Source organism: Acinonyx jubatus, chromosome B1, assembly GCF_027475565.1.
Source record: "Acinonyx jubatus isolate Ajub_Pintada_27869175 chromosome B1, VMU_Ajub_asm_v1.0, whole genome shotgun sequence".
Taxonomy (NCBI): Eukaryota; Metazoa; Chordata; class Mammalia; order Carnivora; family Felidae; genus Acinonyx; species Acinonyx jubatus.
The window spans coordinates 111,769,478-111,790,522 of NC_069382.1; the positions used below are offsets into that span (position 1 = coordinate 111,769,478).

The following is a 21,045-nucleotide window of genomic DNA, read 5'->3' on the forward strand; positions in this document are numbered from 1 at the left end:
AATTTTTTAATAAAATATTGCCTTCTCATGATTATTTAGAAATACAGGTTTAGATTCATTCCTGGAAGTTTATAGGCTTACATATGGAAACATTGGATTTCCTTCGTATTTCATTAAAAATCTGCTTTAAATTATATCAAGAGAAGGGGTGGATTCATTAAAAGCTTACAACCTATTTGAATGAGTATGTGCCCTGAAATGCACAGCATCTTTTTCATCAATATTTAAGCCAGATTCTACCCTTTGACGCAATCTTACTTGCCCACAATATTTATGACTTCCTTTGTCTAATATCAGGATTTGGCAGTACTTACCCCAACATTGCTTTAAAAGTAGAGTATTCCCATGCTTGCTGCTTACTTAGATTAGAAAATGACAAACAGAACTGAGTACAGAATCAATTCAAGAGATCTTCCATAGCATTTCCTTCATCAGTAGAGAACTGTGCTGTGGATTCAGTACTTAACCTCCTGCATTAGGGACATTCCCAGAAATGTAGGGTTTCTGGACAGAAGGAAAAGCCCATTGATTCGCTTTCCACTGTTGGTGTTGTCCAGTATGAAAATTTGTTATTTACATCCACATTCGTAATGTAGAAATGGTCTCATTATAGTTTTTTTTTCTTTTCGAGATTCAACAGTAAAATGTGTGATTGATACATGAGTTAGAGTGTGTATTTCTGTTTGTAAAGTGAATGTGTAGATTTATAAAAATAGGTATTGTGTTTCATCACATAGTTCTTACTTTTCTACCTTCTCTGCATCTCTTTAAAATATATTTTTTAACTTTATTTTTTTTTAATTTTCTTTTTTTTTTTTTTGAACGTTTATTTATTTTGGGGACGGAAAGAGACAGAGCATGAACGGGGGAGGGGCAGAGAGAGAGGGAGACACAGAATCGGAAACATGCTCCAGGCTCTGAGCCATCAGCCCAGAGCCTGACGCTGGGCTCGAACTCACGGACCGCGAGATCGTGACCTAGCTGAAGTCGGACGCTTAACCGACTGCGCCACCCAGGCGCCCCTATTTTTTAACTTTAAAGGGATAAAAATACTTGATTCCCCATTGGAAGGGACCCTCCCAGTTGAAGTATATCTAGAAATATATACTGTAACAGAAATGTGGGGCAAAAGCAGAGTCGAATTTAACAGCAGACAAGGGTCTCTTTTAATGGAGGGTAAAGAGTCAAAAGGAAAGAAATAAAAAGAACCCAAAATATAATGGGTAAATTTTAATCTACTCGGACAAGTATTCTTCAAATGGAAGAACAAACCAATTCTTAATTAGGACCCACATCTGACCTTGGGCTGTGCATGCCCAAGACCTCACCCCAGAGAAGCTCCTGAGCTAAGAAGCAGGCAAGAGTGAAGGTAACAAAAAATTGTCTTAACTGGAAGACAGGCCTTCATGGAACTCATATAGGAAGAGAAGTCTTCCTGAAAATGTTGAGATGTTCCACAAAGGGTAACATTAAATGTTTTATAATCTTTCATTGTGTCGACTGCTACAGTAAATAAACATAAATTTGGAAAGGTCAAATTTACAAAAATACAATACTATGAAATATGAATTCATGAAATATCTGTCCTTTACAAAGTTCATTTAATAATCTAATATAAATATATATATATATATATATATATATATATATATATGTATACACATACACATGTGATGTAGGGAATAGCTAAATGCTCAGAGTCTCTGTAAGTATTCAATCTACGTTACAAAATATCCCATAATGTCTTATACACATTTCTCACTGTTAGAAAACATAGATGTGTGTCTATGTATGCATGTGTATATAAAACTCTTTTTTTAAGTAAACATACAATCCTTTTAATATGGTGGAAGGGAAGTGTGTGGAGAGGACATTTCTCTTGTATAGAAACAGTGACAGGAACTATATATTTTCACAGATGGTTCAAATAGGATGTCCTGAGTTTGAGGGGACTTTTCTAAAACAATACAAAACTATAGATTTATCACCAATATGTTTACTTTTATTGGTTGTATATTCTACTGCAGTTTACTGTGCATTCGAAGGCCTTGTACTTTTTTTTTAAGTAAAAGAGAATCTTCAGTAAAATATGGATGCAAGCCCTATTTATTAAAGCTTCTTAAATTTATTGATTGAAAGGCAAAAGGGAAAGGAAAAAGAAAATCCAATGTATAATGTTTCTGTGTATAGTTTAATCTACTTGGACAAGTATTCTTTGAGTGGAATATCAAATTCTTAATGACCATTCTTTCTTCTCTGGCTTAACCTCATCTTAGTCTTACTGTTCACAGTGCAAAATTTCAGTTATATAGTTTCAAACGGCGTAGTTTTTCTTTTGCATTCCTGAAGCTCCCGTGAACTAAACCATCAGGAAAGTCATTGTCCCCTCTATGTCTAACCATACGGCTTAATAAACAGTGTGTGGAGCCATTTTTTTTTTATAATGCCAGAGCACATTATGGCTTTTCGTAATATGAAAATACTACTGTTAAAGATGAAATATCTGGTTATTCTTAGTAGATTTTCCATGGAATGGGGTTGTCAAAGCATTTAGATTAAAAGCAGTACCTCTCTTTACGACTTTTACTTAGTTTGATGCCCTAATCTCTTTGGGTATTTTTGTCTATCCCACTGACTGACCATTACGAAACAGTGTGTGCCTTTTACCCTCAAATATTGTTTCCACAAATAATAGTCATCTCAGTCCAATACAGGATGGACTTTCATTTTCCCCAGCATTTCCTTTATGCTTCTTTAATGGAATTCAGGAGATTTTCTAAGCAATGTAACCTCTTGTCACTGTACTTTGTACTTAAAATAATGTAGACAATTCTGTGAAAATGAGATTTAGTTTGACTCCAGTGCGCTCACACAAAATGGATCACTTAATCTCAAACCTGAATTCAGGAACAGCTGCACACAGGGTACCATTAGCCCAAAATTGCTAAGCAGGGTTACCCAGACTCAACAATGGTTAGAGATACAGGCTGGAGTTAAGTATAATCTTAACCACGCATTTATCTTCTCATCATTCAGGAATGGAAAAGAAATCTTACTATACTTTTAAGCGAGCAAGACTTAATGTATATTGTTTTGGTGTGACCATCTGTTCACACAGCCAACTCTTGATTATCTGAGGTAAGAGAGCCCTGGAATAGGATGCATTATTCAAATGCGTACATAATCCTCATTTAAGCAAAGAGCCTCAGCTTCCGCAAGAAATCATTTACCAGGGAATAATAAAACGTAGGAATGCCTTTTCCTTCTACTTCTCTTGCTTGCCTTCTGGCAGAAATGCCAATGAGCAGTGAGATGGCAGGAAGAGAGAAAAATCCAGGAAAATCTACAAAATAGTCAACCAATCCCTGAATCAAGAGTTGACTGAACTGTAATCTCACCAAAGTCCTTGAAACTAGACAGCATTTATGTATGTATATATATGCAGCAAGTATTCAGCTAGGAACATTTACCATGTTTTTCTCCACATACTGTGACTGAGTGACTATTGTTCTATAATGCTATGTGATTTTCCTATGTAGGGTGAACCAGGGCTTCCTGGGCTTCCTGGACTTCCGGGGATAAAGGTAAATACTGCACTGACAGTCTCAGCTTCATAGAAATGTAATTAAGAAAGCCACAAAAATCAAAGGAAAATAGGAAAAAATGAAAACTAAAAATATAATGCCTCTCTTTAAACACTCTCCAGCCATCTCACTTAAATTTTTTAAATTGAGAACTAAACACAGGTATTGCTAACATTTGCCATTGCTGGACATATGGCGAACATGTCTGGACAGTATATTCTACTGTTGAACCTACTATGCCCCTAGAAAAATGTAAGTGCCAATAGGAATTCTTTTAAGTCTAGAATGTCTACTTTCACATTTTAATTTTATTTTTAACATCCTATCAGATTTTGACTAGAATCAGAGTCTTAACATCCCCATCAATCGAACATGGAGGCAGCTGTTTTTGTAATTCACTCATTATAATAATCACTTTAATATGTTTTCTGCTTCCACTTCCTGTCAATAACTCCCACTGCAAAGTACAAATCCGATTACTAAACTATTCTGACCCATATACTATTTCCATGAACTTTGTATGTATCTTTTGAAATAATTGCTTAAAGCTTAATTTGAAAGCATAGTTTTACATGCTTTAAAACTACTTAAAAAGGTCAAGAAACATACTTTTTTTAAATTATTTAAAATTTTTCACATGGCAACTGGCAAGGCTTAACCTTCTACTGCCTTAGCAGTAGTTACTCCTTTAAGATCTGCTTTTTAAAGCTTAAAAGTAAAATAATCATAATTATAATCATAATCATAATTACATAAATAAAGATTGAAAGTTTTAGGTATTTTTTAAATTCTAGAAGCATTTGATAGAGTAACATGATGCAAGTAAGATTTTTCCTTACATTGTTTTCATAGATTTTGAATCAATCTTTAGCGTGCATTAGACCATTCTAAAATTAATAATCCTAGTTTCAGTGTGGGGGTCATGTATACTGTTTGATGAAGGTTGTGTTTGAAGTATGGTACATGAGATAATATGGCTTTAGAATAAACATGTTAAATTATTGAGTTCCCAGATGTCATATGGTATCACATATATTTTATGAGTATATTTGGTATACGTAACAGACTCGAAAACTGTGTTTTTCAGATTAGCATGTATTTAGCAAAATAACTTCATTAAATATGTGATTTCCTGCTGTAGAGTTAATTTATGGCAGTTACTTAGTAATTCCTGTGCATTAAAAAAAATCTTTTTACAAATGATCAGAAGGTCATAGATTTTTAAACAAATTTAAGAAGACTATACTCAATATTAGTTTAAAAGAACCTGGTTGCGTTATAAATAAGGGGAAAGGCGTTGGAAAGGAGGGGCATTGGGGAAGGTCTGGGGCAGGGTTTTCTGCAGCACTGGCTCCTAAGTTAGCAGGGCTGTGCTGTCAATGTCAGCTCATGTGGCAGGAACCTCAGCGCTGCACCAAAATCCAGCTGTCCCTTCTCCGGAGTATGAGGCACTGTCATAGAGAGAAAAGAGTATGTAAGGGTAAAGGTACTGGGGCTTTACCCCCTAAAATAATCAGAAAACTATTTCAGTTACCACTATTGTTATCATTACCTCTTACTCATTTTCTGTCTTCCACCATGAAAAACATCCCATGGCATTGCCCTAGTCGTATGTGAACTAGTCCAGATGTTTTGAATTTTTTCAGATTGGGAAGAGTGTTGGTGATTTGCCACCTCCAGTAAATGCTTTTATTCCTAGGGTCCTAGGACATTGCCAGATGTATGCCATTGAGATTGTATAGCTGATGTTTTCCTTTGTTTTTAAAGCCTGAATTAGTTACCAATTGATAAAATCTTTTTATCCTCCACTAGAGATACTTTTCTCTTTAATTATCAAGTACTGCTGGGGAACTACCCACTGTTTGATTTAAATCACAGATTCTGGCTTTGGTTTAATAGCTTTGACTTCTTGCTCTAGTTCAGGATGTGGGCAGTATTCTTTCTTTATAATGTAGGTAGTAGGTGCTCAGTATAAAGAAGTCATGTTCTGGGGCGCCTGGGTGGCTCAGTCGGTTGAGCGTCCGACTTTGGCTCAGGTCATGATCTCACGGTTCATGGGTTCAAGCTCCACACTGGGCTCTGTGCTCAAAGCATAGAGCCTGGAGCCTGCTTCAAATTCTGTGTTTCCCTCTCTCTCTGCTCCTCCCCTGCTCATGCTCTGTCTCTCTCTCTCCTTCAAAAAATAAATAAAACATTAAAAAATAAAGTCATGTTCTGAAGGAGACAATTTAAGAACACATAGTCATTAGTAGTCATTGGATATTTATAAATGTAGAGTTACAAATTTATAACTTTGATATAGCTTCATTAACTTGAGATGTTCTTTATTCCTTTACTGTACCTTGCTTCTGCTAGGTTGCTAACCACAGGATAGTTAATTATGATTTCATAGTTTGAATGAGTAACAATATTTAAAAGATGAAACCACATGTATGGATTTAGAATGTGTGGTAGCAAGAACTTGTGTGTTAGTTTATGCTTTGGAAATACTTCTTCCTGTTGCTATCCATCCCCTTCTTATCTGCTGGTACTACAGAAAGCATGCAAATGCCATCCGTTATTTCCAAGACATTGAGGAAATCAGCCATGAAATACCAGGGAAGCTTTGATTCGCCACCTGTTGCTCTCGGGGAATGGTGGGGAACTTAATGAGCACCCAAATGCCTTCCACACAGCTCTCAGGAAATGAGCAAAGTGCCTAAATACAGACAGCAGACTCATCTATCTATCACTTCAGAGTCCCACTCAGAGACAAGTGCTAATACCTTGGGCATACATAATAAAAGCCACCAAGAACAGGCATATCTTAATTTCAAACTACTCTTAGGCTTCCTGCACAAGTATTGGAAAGTTGTCTCACCATGTGGAAGACATTTGGAATTCCTATTTCATGCATTCATGGTTCATATAGTGTCAAGATGTTCAACTGGGAAAATTAAATTATGCACAATGTACCATGCAGACATTGATCTTCTGGAATAAGATTTGAGCTCAGAAAATGATTTTTATAAACAAGGCTTCTAATATGTTTTTCATGGGTAAAACTTATTATAACTAGCTTTTCTGATACCACATAAAAGGATAAGATTTAAAGTTACCATTTTTAAAATATTTTTCTCTCCACACTTATTTTGAAAAATGTAAATACATTACTTACCCCTTTTATGATTGTATTGCCCTAGTAGTGAAGCAGTATAGACCAGTGATCAAGAGCCCCAGCTTTAGAACCAGACCACCCGTGTATGCGTCCTGGTTCCACCTCCACCAGTTAATGAAGCTGTATCATGACATTGGGCAAGTTACAATAATCTTCCTGTCCTCGGGTTTCCTCACAAAATCATTGTTGTGCATACCTCAGAGAGTTGTTGTATAGATTAAATTAGTTAATATATGTGCAACTCTAAAGTGTTGCCAAGCATATAGTAAGTCTTATATAAATTTTAGCTATTACTCTTTTTTTCTCTCAGAGCTCAGAATATTGGAAGCATTGGTTAGGCACCTATTCCATATAGCGTTTCTTAACATGAGTGATTTTAACTTGGAGAACGTAAAGCCATTTACATTCTATAGGTTAATAGACATAAATTCTGGAAACTCCTTTGCAGTGACGGATGAATATCACCTTTAAGAGCAGTAAGGTAACCTACTTTCTCTTGAAACATCACACTATTTCCCTTTTCCTATAACTCAAATATATTCCAGGGATAAAGGATGAGGGAACACAACATTCTGGGCATAAGACACGGTACTATCAAAATTCTCCTTCCTACACTATTCAAAAGAAAAACTGGACATGTAATGGAGGAAATTCTCTAGGCCCCAGGCATAGTGTTGCCCAGACTAAGACATTTCTTACAAATATGGATTTTTCAATGTCTGCTTTTCAGCTTTCCACAGACACCACCAGTTTACCTCATCATATTCAGAAAGTAAATTGGGAAAACTTTACATAATAAAATTAATAGAGTAGGGAAATGTAATACAGTTAAAATTACATCAAATGAAAAAAGTCATTTAGATGGAAAAAAAAAATTACACTATTTTCTCTGAAGCTTGATATTTTTGTTCTGGCTTCCACATTAGTAAAGATTTGACATTCAGATTAAGAATTTGAAGATTGGGAGAGTTATGAGACAGTAACTAATTCTTTATACCTCGTTATATGGAATCATCCTTGACACTAAATCATATAAAGACTAAATATTACAGGTGGCAGGAACATTTACTTTGGCATTCTTAGGATTAATTACAATGTTCAATAATCTATAGAAATTTACCATCTAAGTCTACTAGAGATGAGGTTCCTTCCTCAGAAAGATCAAATTACATTTTAAAATAGCAGAGGAAGGTTTGAAAGTAACATAGGATATGAAATGCATTCCTAAAAGAAAAAAGAAAAGGAAGAAATAGTGGTTAAAAGGATAAGATTCTATTATTGTTACTTGTAATTATTTCCTGCTTGTACAAACTGTGTCTGAGCAGTTGAGTAATTTTAGAATCCAATTAGGAAACTCATACAGCCAGAAATCAGAGATTTTTAGCAGCCATAACGAAATCTCCAATAAACATACTGAATGTGCTTTCATGATGTAATCCTGTTAACAAAAAAAAAAAAAAAAAGCTGAAAGTTACGTTTTCTGAGTTTTAAATAAACCTGCTATTGTAGTTCATTTTCATCATATCACCAAGATGTTTTAATTTATACTCAAATTTTATCCTTAAGGGAAATAGTGTTTTTGAGACAGACTCTACTTTCTCATTCTTTTTTTTTTCCCCTCAATAATTTTACAAATCAATCATTACAAAAACTAGCTGCCTAGAGGTTCTTATTACAACAAATGTTCTTGCTATAATCCTCAGAAGCAGGTATCATGCTGACTTGAATTCTAATTAGCCTTTAAGCAAGACAAATCTTGTATGGCTAATGCATTCAGTGTCAAGACACATTAATCAAAATTATTGGTGATGCTTTAGCACCCAGGCAAATCAGCACATATTTTCCAAGCCCTGTTGTACCATTTTTTGGGCAATGAAAATTGTATCTGCTTGGGGGTAATAAATATCATGGAAAACATGACTTGGTTTAAGCTGGTATGTTAGAGGATTTTGAGACAGGTTAAAAAAATAATATCTTTTACTGCTTTAATTGATAATGACTTATAAAAATAAAACAAATGGTAATAAATGGAAAACCAGAGATTTTTCTGTGAGTAAAAGCTAATCAGTTTGGACTTTCTGGCCACCATTCCATTTAACAGATGGTAAATTCTAGAAGTTTATAGGGAAACACCTGGGGAGCTATTTCAGTGTGAATGAAGCTGTCTCTTCCTTTCTTACCTTGACCAATAATCCCATCTATGTATTTGTTGACTCTTGTCACCCATATGAAGGACAGCTTTTATGTAACTTTGACAAAAGATTGTTAAGTGAACTGTCCCAATAGCCATTTAGAAGATAAAGGAAGGTCATCTCAAATAAGTACTTGCTCTGTATTAAGTGTGGGCTTGAAGAAAAATCAAATCAATCCAGATTTTGTGATGGAATTCTAAAACCTAATGAGACTTTTGATGGTTATTGTAAGATTTCAGAAAGGTCATCTTCTTAGGGAATTTTCTAGCTTTCCTTTGCCTTTTTGTAATATAGAAGGCCAGTTTTTGTTGTCCTCTTTGTTGGTGAATACAGTAATTGTTTGCATTGTTTTAGAGTATTTTGTTTTATTTTCGGGTGTTTTGTTTTTTGTGGATTTTTTTTTTTTTTTTTTTTGCCAGAATACACAGAATCTAAGCTATCTTAGTCGACTAAATGTTTTTTTTAACATTTATTTATTTTTGAGACAGAGAGAGACAGAGCATGAACGGGGAGGGGCAGAGAGAGAGGGAGACACAGAATCGGAAGCAGGCTCCAGGCTCTGAGCCATCAGCCCAGAGCCCGACGCGGGGCTTGAACTCACGGACCGCGAAATCGTGACCTGAGCTGAAGTCGGACGCTCAACCGACTGAGCCACCCAGGCGCCCCTCGACTAAATTTTTTAAAAGTAACAGCAAATGAGTTGAGCAAAAGTGGCTTCAGTCAAAAGTCTTATCACTGTTGTATTTTTTTTAATCTTATAGAGTGAATAGATCCCTCCTACCTATAGCTAAATCTTCTTGCTTGTGTACATATTGCCAATTTATGAAAGAAAGCTGGGTGGAGAAGAAGAAAGAGAGCTCTAATGCTGACCTCATCAGCAAGGGAACTTTTTGTCTGGTGCAAAAACAGGGTAATTTTTCAAATATAGTACTTATTAGCTACTGTGACTTATTTTCATTGACCTTAATACTACAGGATCAAAGTTGTGGCTGCTGAAATGGTTAGCTACAGTTGGAAAGATCAATGTGAAACCGTTAGGCCCTCTGAAATTGGTCATGTGAAGATACACCTTTGATCTCAGCAACAGCTATTCTCTATAGACTTGGTTCTGCATCTTTATGTGCCCTGGCCGCTTAGAACTTTCATTCAAATCAGCATCTTGTGTCAGATTTTCAGATGGGTCTTCTTACTGCTAGACCTACCCTGTGCTTTACCCTGAATGAATGGCATTTCTTCTGCCCAACCCAAATCCCAGCGTAGTTGCCAAAACCACAGCTACTCTATTCAGTTTTTTTCTACCAGCTTAACACAGGGAAATGCGTTACAGTCGTATTGAGACTTGATTTTTAAGCTCATTGGTTGTGAGCTAATTAATTTAAGAATAAACAAAGGACAAAATTCATGAAACAACTCAGGAGGAGGTCATATGCAACATCTAAGACAAGACCAGAAGATTAACAAATTTTTCTTCATTGTGGAATTTGATGCTACATTAGTGCCACATTACAGTAGCACTAACGAAGCTGAGGTTTCTGTTTCTGTGACAACCATTTAATCACCAGCTAGCATGTGGCTTGGGTAGCAGAATATGGTGCCAGCTATTAATTGTGTTTCAGCAGTTAAAATGTTGGATTGTGTTAGGGTTCTGATAAGTAGTGCTCTATTTTTTTTTTTTTTTTTTTATCTCCAGGCTTTGGTTAAATCAGAGCTCTGTTATTTACTTTAAGTGTTTCAGTTTCCTGTGTCTGTCTGAGGCATAGATCTAGTTGGATGTTTCCAGGACCAGTGAAAATGCAACCTGAAAAATAACAGATGAAACCTGGATTTAACAGTTACAGTCATAGTAGAGGAACAGAAAATTTTAGGATGCTTGTTGTTCCCCATCCTTCTTCTCCTCTCTTGTCTTCTTCCATCTTTTCCCCTGTTCTCTCCCTACTTTCTTCCATGATTCCTTTTCCTCCTTCTCTTTCTTCTTTTTACTTGTCTCTTTCCTATATTTGGGCGCTAACTTTACAAGCAATGACATTTTAAGATCTGCCAGTTGGTTGCCTTCATTCTTTTGATTCCCTTCCACACAGGATCAGCAACGCCAGAAGGAGTGGAAGCCCAATTGACTTTATAATCTAGTTCTCAACAGGAACAAAAGCAAAAACCTAAAATGCTATCTCACTTGAGATGGTGAGTGAATAGGTAGAGAGGTGGAGGAGAATTTAAATATATATATGAAACTTGAGAGAAGAACAGATTAAAGAGGCTCTGAAGTAATCTTCTTAACTCATATTTATGCTATTCATTGGTGCTATTCATTGGTGTTCATGACAAACCAATGTTTTTTTTTAGTATTTATTTATTTATTTATTTATTTATTTATTTAGAGAGTGAGAGAGAGTGTTGAGTGGAGGGGAAGGGGTTCCAGAGAGAAGGAGAGAGAGAGAATCCTAAGCAGGCTCCATCCTGTCAGTGTAGAGCACAATGCAGGGCTCAATCCTGGGACCCTGAGATCATGACCTGATCTGAAATCAAAGAGTTGGTCGCTCAATGGACTGAGCCACCAGATGCCCCCAAACCAATGTTTAAAACTCTGCCTTTCCCCCATTTTTCTTAGACATTTTGCAGTAACACATCAAAAACTGAAAAGATTAGCATTTTTTTTTACAAATTATCATATTATATTGTTTTCATTTCAATGGAGGAGCTTTTTTACTTGCTGCATACCTGTGCAAATATGTTTCCTTGATTATGATGGTCAGCATCTGCCCTCTTCAAAAGATCCTCCACCTTATGTTTTCATGTTATTCCTAAAATGCCTCATAGGAATTATAATTTGGATTTTCTAATTCAAGTAATTGCCCAATAAAATTTTTTTTAAAGTCTAAATTTAATTGCCTCTTCATTAAAAGTAATGTACGAACGTAATTGAACTAAAATTCTAATTTCCTCTATTGTATCTCTCCTCCACCTTGTGTACTCAGACAAATATGTGTGAATAATTTCCAGTTTAGCAGTCTTATTTCCCAGTGATTAAATAAGATCAGATGTGTAAAAAAAAAAAAAAAAAAAACAGCTCTGAGAACTATTATATGGTCCAATAAAAAGAGTTATTTCTCCTGTTCAGTGCCCTGAAAACTTACATAGCTTCATTTCTGTATAGTTTGATTTTCTCCAAAGATTTTTTTTTCCCAGAAATGTTCTGTTTGGATATTTCAGCTGCTATTCCTTACCTTCCCCTAACCCAGTGTCCTTCCTCTATCCTGGTTAACTACAATTGTGACTATTAGAATAACCAATTGCCTTTTTTTTTTTTTTTTTGTCACAGAACCATAGGTTGTCATGGCCTTTCTCCTAGATATTTTAGGAGACTATAACCTTTAATCAGTCCTTGTCAAAGAGGCAAGATTTATTTTTAAAGGATTACATTTACTTAGAGAAATTCAGTAGTTATGGCCATTTTCTCCTTTTCCTTCCTTAGAAGAAGAAAACTCATTCTTAGTAAACCTGTCACTTCTCTACCATATACACGTTTGCTTTTGCAGTCCTGAAGCCTCTGGCAGATGGATATTGTCTCATGAAATGATATATTCACATGAAAATTTAGGGTTACTTGTTGAAAGAAGTTGAAGAGGTATTGAGTATAGCCCCATACAGGTTATAAAGAAACAAGAAATCACCTTGTATATCACCAATAAGTTACAGATGTTGTAATACTACTACTAACAATAATAATAATGATGATAACTAGCATTTTTGAGACTGTAAGATAAGGGCAACAATAATAACTAACATTTACTGTTCACTTACTTTATTCTAGAGACAGTACTAAATGCTTTGCTTGCATTATCTATTAAATCTTGATTAAGTCACCCCTTAACAACACCGGAGTCTTCCATCATTGGGCACCTCAGGATTCCAATATGAAAAGCCAGCATTTAACTCAATTCTGTACCTGTGTACCAACAGTTCTCAAAAATTTTGGTCTCAAAACTCCTTTATACACTTAAAAACTAGGATTGAAAGAATTTTCATCTATGTAGGTTACATGTATTAGAAATCAAAACTGAGAAATTTAAAAAACCCATTATGTGTTAATCAAATAACATTTTTAATGAAATATAACTGAATTTTCCAAAACAAAACAAAAAATTAGCAAGAAGAGTGCATTGTTATACTTGTTTTATTTTTATTTTTTGGCAAATCTCTTTAATGTCTGGCTTAACAGAAGGTAGCTGGATTGTCATATCTGCTTATGCATTCAATCTGTTGCAGTTTGTTTTAGTTGAAGTATATTAAGAAAAACAGCCTCACTAATTGGACAAGGAAAGATTATTTTTAATAGCCTTTTCATAAAATTGTGGATATTCTTCTTTGATACTACCCAACTGTATCAGTGAAATTTTCCTACTCTGTACACTAATAAAAGTTAAGTGAAAAGGCACTTTGCGAACCTCTGATATAAGCTTAGGAAGTTAAGAAACAACCCAAGCAGCTCAAGACCATGAGTAGACATATTTATGCATCATTTACTTCAAAAATTATCCTTCAAGCCTGAGACAGAAAAGAGACCAATCAATGAGTATTTCCTCCTCATACTGCCAAGATATAGAGAGAATGGAAATAATGTCTCCAAAGTGGCTGGGAGCTCTGGAATTAAATAAATATAAAATTGTGATTTTAAAGTTAAGTATGCTATTTTCCCCTTAAATAAATTGAAATAAGAAATGAATACATCAGTGTGATAGATGCTTTCTTAGAGTGAAATAAGGTAAACTAATCATACTCAAAGTCCGGAAATTAGCCAATATTAGTAGTGCTAAAATTATTGAACTGTCAAATGCATTGCTAATTTTATATCTTGAAATAAAAAATTTCCCCCTGAACATTCTATTTAAAGGAACTTTCTATACTTTCCTCAGGAGAACTTAACATATATTGTTTGTTTGTTTGTTTGTTTGTTTGTTTGTTTGTTTGTTTTTAAGGAAGAAAAATCACTTTGACTGACCACTGAGATCACAAAGCCTTATTTATTTATTTGTGAATTTTGAAACTGCATGCTTCATCTTTTTATAAACTAAACACTAACCTGAATCAGAAATAAGTGTTTTCAACATTCACTCTTTTTTTCTTCTATTAGTATGCTTTCTTGGTGCTTGTATTTTCTTTGCTAAATAGTGAGATCAGTTTATTTCTGCTTGAAGATATGTAAGAGTCTTTTCTACCTATGAATTTTCAACCTATTAACTTGCATTATATTTTCATGACAGTAAGTCATTACTAATGATACACATTGACTTTACCACAACTTTTTTCTGAGGGTGGAGAGAGAATATTTCTGTATTTGTCTATAAAATTCTATTGGGAGAAATATGTTACTTGTAAATAAATGTATTCCACGTGATTTTTTTCATTTAAAATAACAAGTTAAACTCTTTTTAAAGAAATAGAATGGTCATTGTTGGTTTCTCTGAATATAGTGGGTTTTCATTTTAGACCATTAAGAGATATCCAAAATTATTTGTTTAGATTCTCCTTTCCATTATGTGTAAGAGTATGGGAATAGGTAGAACAGAGTTGCAGAAAATTTACAAACAATAAACTTAAAGCATTACTTCCCCTCCACCTTTTTTTTTCTTAAACCAGTACCATGAGCATCAGAGCTAGAGATAAATATATTTGAGTTATGTATCAATGTGATACATTTTATGGTAGTGATATCCTTTTGTTCCCCACCTGGTACCCAAGGTTTTATATAGCATACTTTTAAAACTCACTTGTTTCAAAAATATTTGATGATGTTTTACCATTTCTTATAAAATATCCTGTCTGTATCTTCCTGCTCAACTCTAAGTATCAAAAAACAAATGTTGAAATATTGCTACATTAGAAAAAATCAAATATATTAAATAGCATTAGCAACTGCTCCAGAAATAATGGGGGAAAAAACAGTAAGTATGGAACAGAGCCATTACATTTTTTGCTTTAAAACTTCTTTATAGATTTCAGGAAGTTACACTCTTACATTTGAGCTCACATTGTTAAAAAGAAAATAAAACTTTATGGATATTGAAGAAAATGTGAACACTGGTCTCAAGTGTTTTCTGACACCAAACATGTGGTGTCTTTTCCAATACCAGTTCTCCAACTCTCTGATCCTCTGACACCAACCAGGTGTCCTACAATTCCATCCTATTGTGACACCAACTACTTAGGGTTAGCATCAGACTCCACAGGTTTTTTTTTTATTTTTTTTTTTAACATTTATTTATTTTTGAGACAGAGAGAGACAGAGTATGAACGGGGGAGGGTCAGAAAGAGGGAGACACAGAATCCGAAACAGGCTCCAGGCTCCGAGCTGTCAGCACAGAGCCCGACACGGGGCTCGAACTCACGGACTGCAAGATCGTGACCTGAGCCGAAGTCGGCCGCTCAACCGACTGAGCCACCCAGGCGCCCTAAAGACTCCACAGGTTTTAAGGGCTTAGTCCCTCAAGGCTCCCACAAGGCTGCCATCACTTGAAACCCCAATCACAAATACGAGGTCCCCTGGTTACCTGCCCTTCTGACTTGGCTACAAATTCGAGGATTTAACAACCAACCCACTTTTATCCCCACTCAAGTTTAATAGTTGCCACCACAACTCACAGAACTCAGAAAAATACCCAACTATTACAGTCTATTATAAAAGATTAAAATGAGGAGATACATAGGGTGAAGTCAGAAGAGCCTCAAGCACAGGAGCCTCTGTCCCCGTGGAGTCGAGATGTACCATCCTGCCAGCACACTGAAGTGTTCACCAACTTGGAGGCTCTTCAATCCCCGCTGTTTAAAGATTTTTATAGAGTTTCCATTACATGGACACGATTGATTAAATCATTGGCAATTGGTGATTGAATTCAATCTCCAGTCCCTCTGCCATCTCTGGAGATAGTGAGAGGAGGAGAAGAACTGAAAGTTCCAACTTATCATAGCCCCCATCAGCCCCCCTGAAGCTATCTAGGAACCCACAAGTCACCTCATTAGTGTGAACTCAGGTATGTTTGAGAGGGGTTTGTTATGAATAACAAAAGATACTCCTATTATGCTTTATCACTCAGGAAATTCCAAGGGTTTTAGGAGTTCTGTGCAAGGAACCAGGAACAAGACCAAATATATTTTTTATTGTATCACAACTGGTTTCCTCCAGGTAGTGGGGAAGACGTTATGGAGGTATAGCAGGGAGAGATATTTTCCTTTCATGCTGAACATGCTTGAATCTCTTTCCTAGCCACACCTACTGTATCAGTCATCTATTGCTGCCTACCATTTTACCTTCAAAACTGAAAACAAACAATTACCTCACAGTTTTGGAAGAATAGGAATTTGAGCACAACTCAGATGGATGTCTCTGGCTCAGTGTCTCCCATGAGGTTGCAGTCAAGCTGTAATCCAGGGCTGTGGCTCCATCTGAAGACTCTACTGGGGTGGAACATCTGCTCCCAAGCTCACACATGTGGTTGTTGACAGAAGTTGGCCCTCACCATGTGGACCTCTCCATAAGGCTGCTCACAGCATGACAGCTTGATTTCCCCAAAGCAAGTGATCCAAGTGAGAGAGAATAAGAAAGGGCCCCCAAGACAGAAGCCGTGGTCTTTTTATAATTTAGTCTCAGAAGTGATATCCCATTACTTCTGCCAATACATTCTATTCATTAGATCTGAGTCAGTAAAGCAGAGGATTACACAAGGGCATGAATACGTAGGAGGTGGGATCATTGAGGCTTATCTTAGAGGCCACCTACCACATCCACCCTAACATAGTGGATCTTAATATGGTAAATGATAAGAAATGCCAAACAGATGAGAAAGAAAGTTTTAAAGACCTCTCTCTGGTTTCTTTGTCACTTTTACTTTCTGAAGTTTCCCCAGAGCTTTGCTCAGAGTATTTTCACTGATCAAAACCAGTTCTGATTAATTTTATAGTAAATAGCTGGATCTCAGCAGGAAAGCCGTGTATAATAAAAGGAGTAAAATCCCAGTAAAAGTAAATCAGTTTAACTTTACCTATTCACTGCCGAATGAATAACAATTTCATGTGCCTATCTTTTTTAAAGGGAGAACCAGGTTTCATTGGTCCTCAAGGAGAACCAGGCTTACCAGGGTTACCAGGAACAAAGGTAAGTGGAGTTTTTTCCTTCTTTTATTTCTGAAATATTATGTCATATATTTTTAGTCCATTATGTTGAAAGAAGTTTGAGGTGACTTTATTGTCCAGGTGACCAGATATTTTTTCCTAAGAGAGAGCTGAAACAACCTATCATTTATTACTAACACTTTTAATGGGAATGCCATATTAAATAGAGTAATAGGAAGTTCATTCAAGAAAGTCTCAGGTAAGACAGCATGAGAGTGAAATATATTAGTTGCTCCAGTTTTCCCCCAGTGGTTCCTAAATTGATATGATGCAGTTTGCCTCCTGACCATGTGAAAAAGTGGGAGAATTCTGGGGCAGAGAGATAGAACTCATTAGCTTCTGCTCCTTATTGCCAGTTTTAGGACATACTTGTAAATCAAGCATTATTACTATTCTCCGCTCATTCCCTAGATTTCAAAGACAAGTGCTGATGTCATATAGATTCCTAAGTGCCTCATCTCAAAAGGATCTATCCTGAATAATGTCTACAGAAAGATTCTGTAATGAAAACCATTTCATGATCTTCCACTTGGCAACCCTAAAGAGGGCCCTAAAAGCAAAATCTATATGCCACCATATAAAAAATTATGTTGCTGTGGATATAGTCAGACCCATAGTTCTCTTTTTATCTACCCAGTAAGACATAAAAAGGTACAGCTCTGAGGATGGAACTTTACTCATGACAGACTCATGAATCAAAGGGGCAAAATTAGATCAAACTACATTCTTTTATTTTTAAACTATAGAAATCTTTGCCTCAATGTGTATTGCATTCGCCAGAAATAAGCCAGGATGATTTCTAAGAGCTAGAGAAATATGTTCGTGGTCTGTTTTGACAGAGGGGTCTTCATTTCCGCTGATCAAGAGAAAATAACTCTAATCCTAGTAAATGGAAACTATGTGTGGCCTAAGGGGGACTGAAGCTCAGTAGATTTTATGCAAAATTACTGTTTTCTCAAGCAATTTCTTTTTCACATAATGAGCTGTCAGGCTTATTAACAAAATATGAAGAATGCCTGTTTTAGCCTGAACAGATTCACACAAGAAATGCACTTTCTGGAATAAAGAGACAGAAAGCAAGAGAATAATGAGGATTCAGTATTCATATGAGAAGTGTTGTATTTATTCAGGCTTGCAGCCTCAGAGCCAGGTAAAGAAAGAAGGCAGCCTCATAGATCAGCACAAAGAAATAGAAAACTTGGTCACTGCCAGAGAGAACCAGGCATGAAGTAGATCTTTAAATATTTGTGGCATTTTGTTTGCTTAAAGAAAGGGGGGGGGGGATTAGAAGAAACAGGTAGTAGGGAGTGGATTTCATCTGTAAATACCTTTTCTTCAGTTCACTGATTTAAAACTACTTTGCAATTTTGGGGCACACTTGGCTGGCTTACTCAGTAGAGCATGAGACTCTTGATCTCAGGGTTGTAAGTTCGAGCCCCATGTTGGGTATAGAGATTACTTAAAAATAAAATCTTTAAACTACTCTGTAGCTTAAAATTAAAAAGAAAAAGAAAAAAAACTCCTGATGTAAACCCACAAAATCAACATTAATTACTGTTCATGAAATACCCAGTCTGATTTTATAGACCAGATACTTTTATAATAGATACTACTCTGAACTTGCAATAAAATTAAAGAATGCACTATATTTGTTTTGTATTTCCACATGAAGGAATGTGGATAGGAAATTTGTTTTGTTAATAATATTTTAACAGTTATATTAACAATATTATCAATTTTTAGTTGAATTGCTTGCCTAACATGAATTTGGTATCATAATGGAAAAATCACGTTTATTTACAAATCTCTTTCAGCTGAACATTGGCCTTTTTTCCAGTTGTGTAAACAAGTCTGGATTTGTACCACTAACTTCAGATTTAAAAAATAAACCCTGCATATTTTACCCCTAACACAGTGAAGAGAGATCGTAAGGAAGGAAGATGTATGACGGCATCTAAAAATCTGCTTTATGTACTGCTATATCAGTGTCTGGGAGAGACCTATATCAGTCTAAAGAAATGGGGTTTTATTACGAATAATTCAGAATACTTTGAATAAAATGTTTACTCATTAATTCAACACATTTTTTTGCCAGATATTTTTCTAATATTTGAGAATGAAGAGTAAATACAACAAAACCAGTTTCTACACTCCTAACACTTACATTCCAGTATGTGTGAGACAGGGGTGGAAAGAACGAAAGAAATAAACACATGAATAGTATAATTCCATAGAGTGATAAGCAGCTGATTAAGGGCATTGTGACAAAATGTGATTCTAGGTAAAGATATATAGGCTCCATTCCTGTAGTATACTATATGTAAATTGATTTTCTCAGGCTTTTCTCTAAAATAGGCTTATAGTTACTATTTTGGAATTCTTCTATGAAATATTAAAAGAAAGACCAAATAGGGTACATTATTTAAAAATTAAAATTTCATATACCAACAGAGGCCCTTCCGTCTCTAGTCCCTGGAAAATCCCTTCTGGAACATCTCTTCCATCCAGACGAGTCCCTTGCCTTCCTCCCAGCCTCTCCATGTTCACACTCTTCTCAGTTCATGCTGAAGAACCTTCTTTAATCCTTGTCCTAATCTATCCCGCCTCTCCTGCAAAACCCCAAAGACTTCCCAGAGTTGGTATGATACGGACAAAGATCTTGAAATTTAGAGCCCAACATTACCCATGATCAATCCAATGCTATTCAGTTCTCCTTTCTAAGATGAACCAGTTCCTTCAGTGAGGAGGGTGCCTTTCCACCCATAAACATGCCATCACCAGTCCTGAATTCCAAACCTGTTTGATTATTGAAATTCTACCCATCATACAGGAAGCCGACACTCTCTACTCTGTTCAGGAATGTAAAACGACAGGGTCTTCCTGGAGAACAATTTGGCAAGCTTTTCAAATGTTCATACTTTTTGACCCAGCAATTCCCCAACTAAGAATTTAACCTAAGAAAGTGACCAGATATGTGCAAAAGATTTACGTACACAAACATTTATGTAAAAACTGAAGACTGAATACAGTTTTATTCATTTTTTAAGATTTATTTATTTAAATTCAAGTTAGTTAACATACCATGTAGTATTGGTTTTAAGAGTAGAACCCTGAAACTTACATATAACACCCAGTGCTCATCCCAACAAGTGCTCTTCTCAATGCCCATCCCCCATTTAGCCCATCCCCCAACCCACCTCCCTTCCAGCTAACTAAGGATTGCTGCTGAAATACAATCGGTTTTAAATCTTAGGTCTCCCACTTTAAAAGCTTTGTGACTTTAGCCAAGTTCCTTAACCTCTCCAGCTTCAGCTTCCTCATCTGTAAATTATGGGAACTAATACCTTTCTCATTTGTCCCAGGGATTAAATAAGATAATGCATGTGAAGTGTTTTATGCAGTTTCTGCATTCATCAACAACAGCACGTCATAAACAACAATTATAAAATACACCCTACCCATCCTTAGGACACGACTGAAGTCTCACCTCCAGGGATCCAGTCTGGACCATTCAAAACCCTATGGGATTTCCTCTTCCCTCATATATAGCCTTATATCACTCTTTAATTTTTAAGTATTTAATTCCTAGCACTTTGCATTTATAAGTTGTAAGATCAGGACGACAAAGTGTCTTCATATTTCAGAGAAAACTGAGGCTTTCGGAACTTAACTAATTTGTCCCAAAACACAGAACTGGTAGATAACAAAACCAGGATTAAGACCCAGGATGTCTGATTATAATACCTGGCACTCAACCACTTTGCCGTGCTTCTTCCTGGCAGATCTTAAAAAGTGGCTACAGAATGAAAACTGTGTCCATGTCTGTGTTGAGATACGATGATGGCCCTTATCAATTCCCTTTAAAGGTCTTCTGTTTACCAACGTAGGTATCAGACAGGCATTACCAAACCATTTCCTTGTCTATAAAATAGAAATGATAATACAAACA

General features: G+C 35.8%; 1 protein-coding gene across 1 annotated transcript in view; it reads left to right on the top strand.

Annotated features, from left to right (window-relative positions):
* The window catches only part of COL25A1 (collagen type XXV alpha 1 chain), a 460,013-nt gene that overhangs the window by 388,607 nt on the left and 50,361 nt on the right, over positions 1-21,045 (top strand). Inside the window, exons 18-19 of the mRNA XM_053217073.1 lie at positions 3,540-3,584; positions 17,017-17,079. Of these exons, the coding sequence (XP_053073048.1) occupies positions 3,540-3,584; positions 17,017-17,079 (108 nt within the window). The remainder of the gene's footprint in view (positions 1-3,539; positions 3,585-17,016; positions 17,080-21,045) is intronic.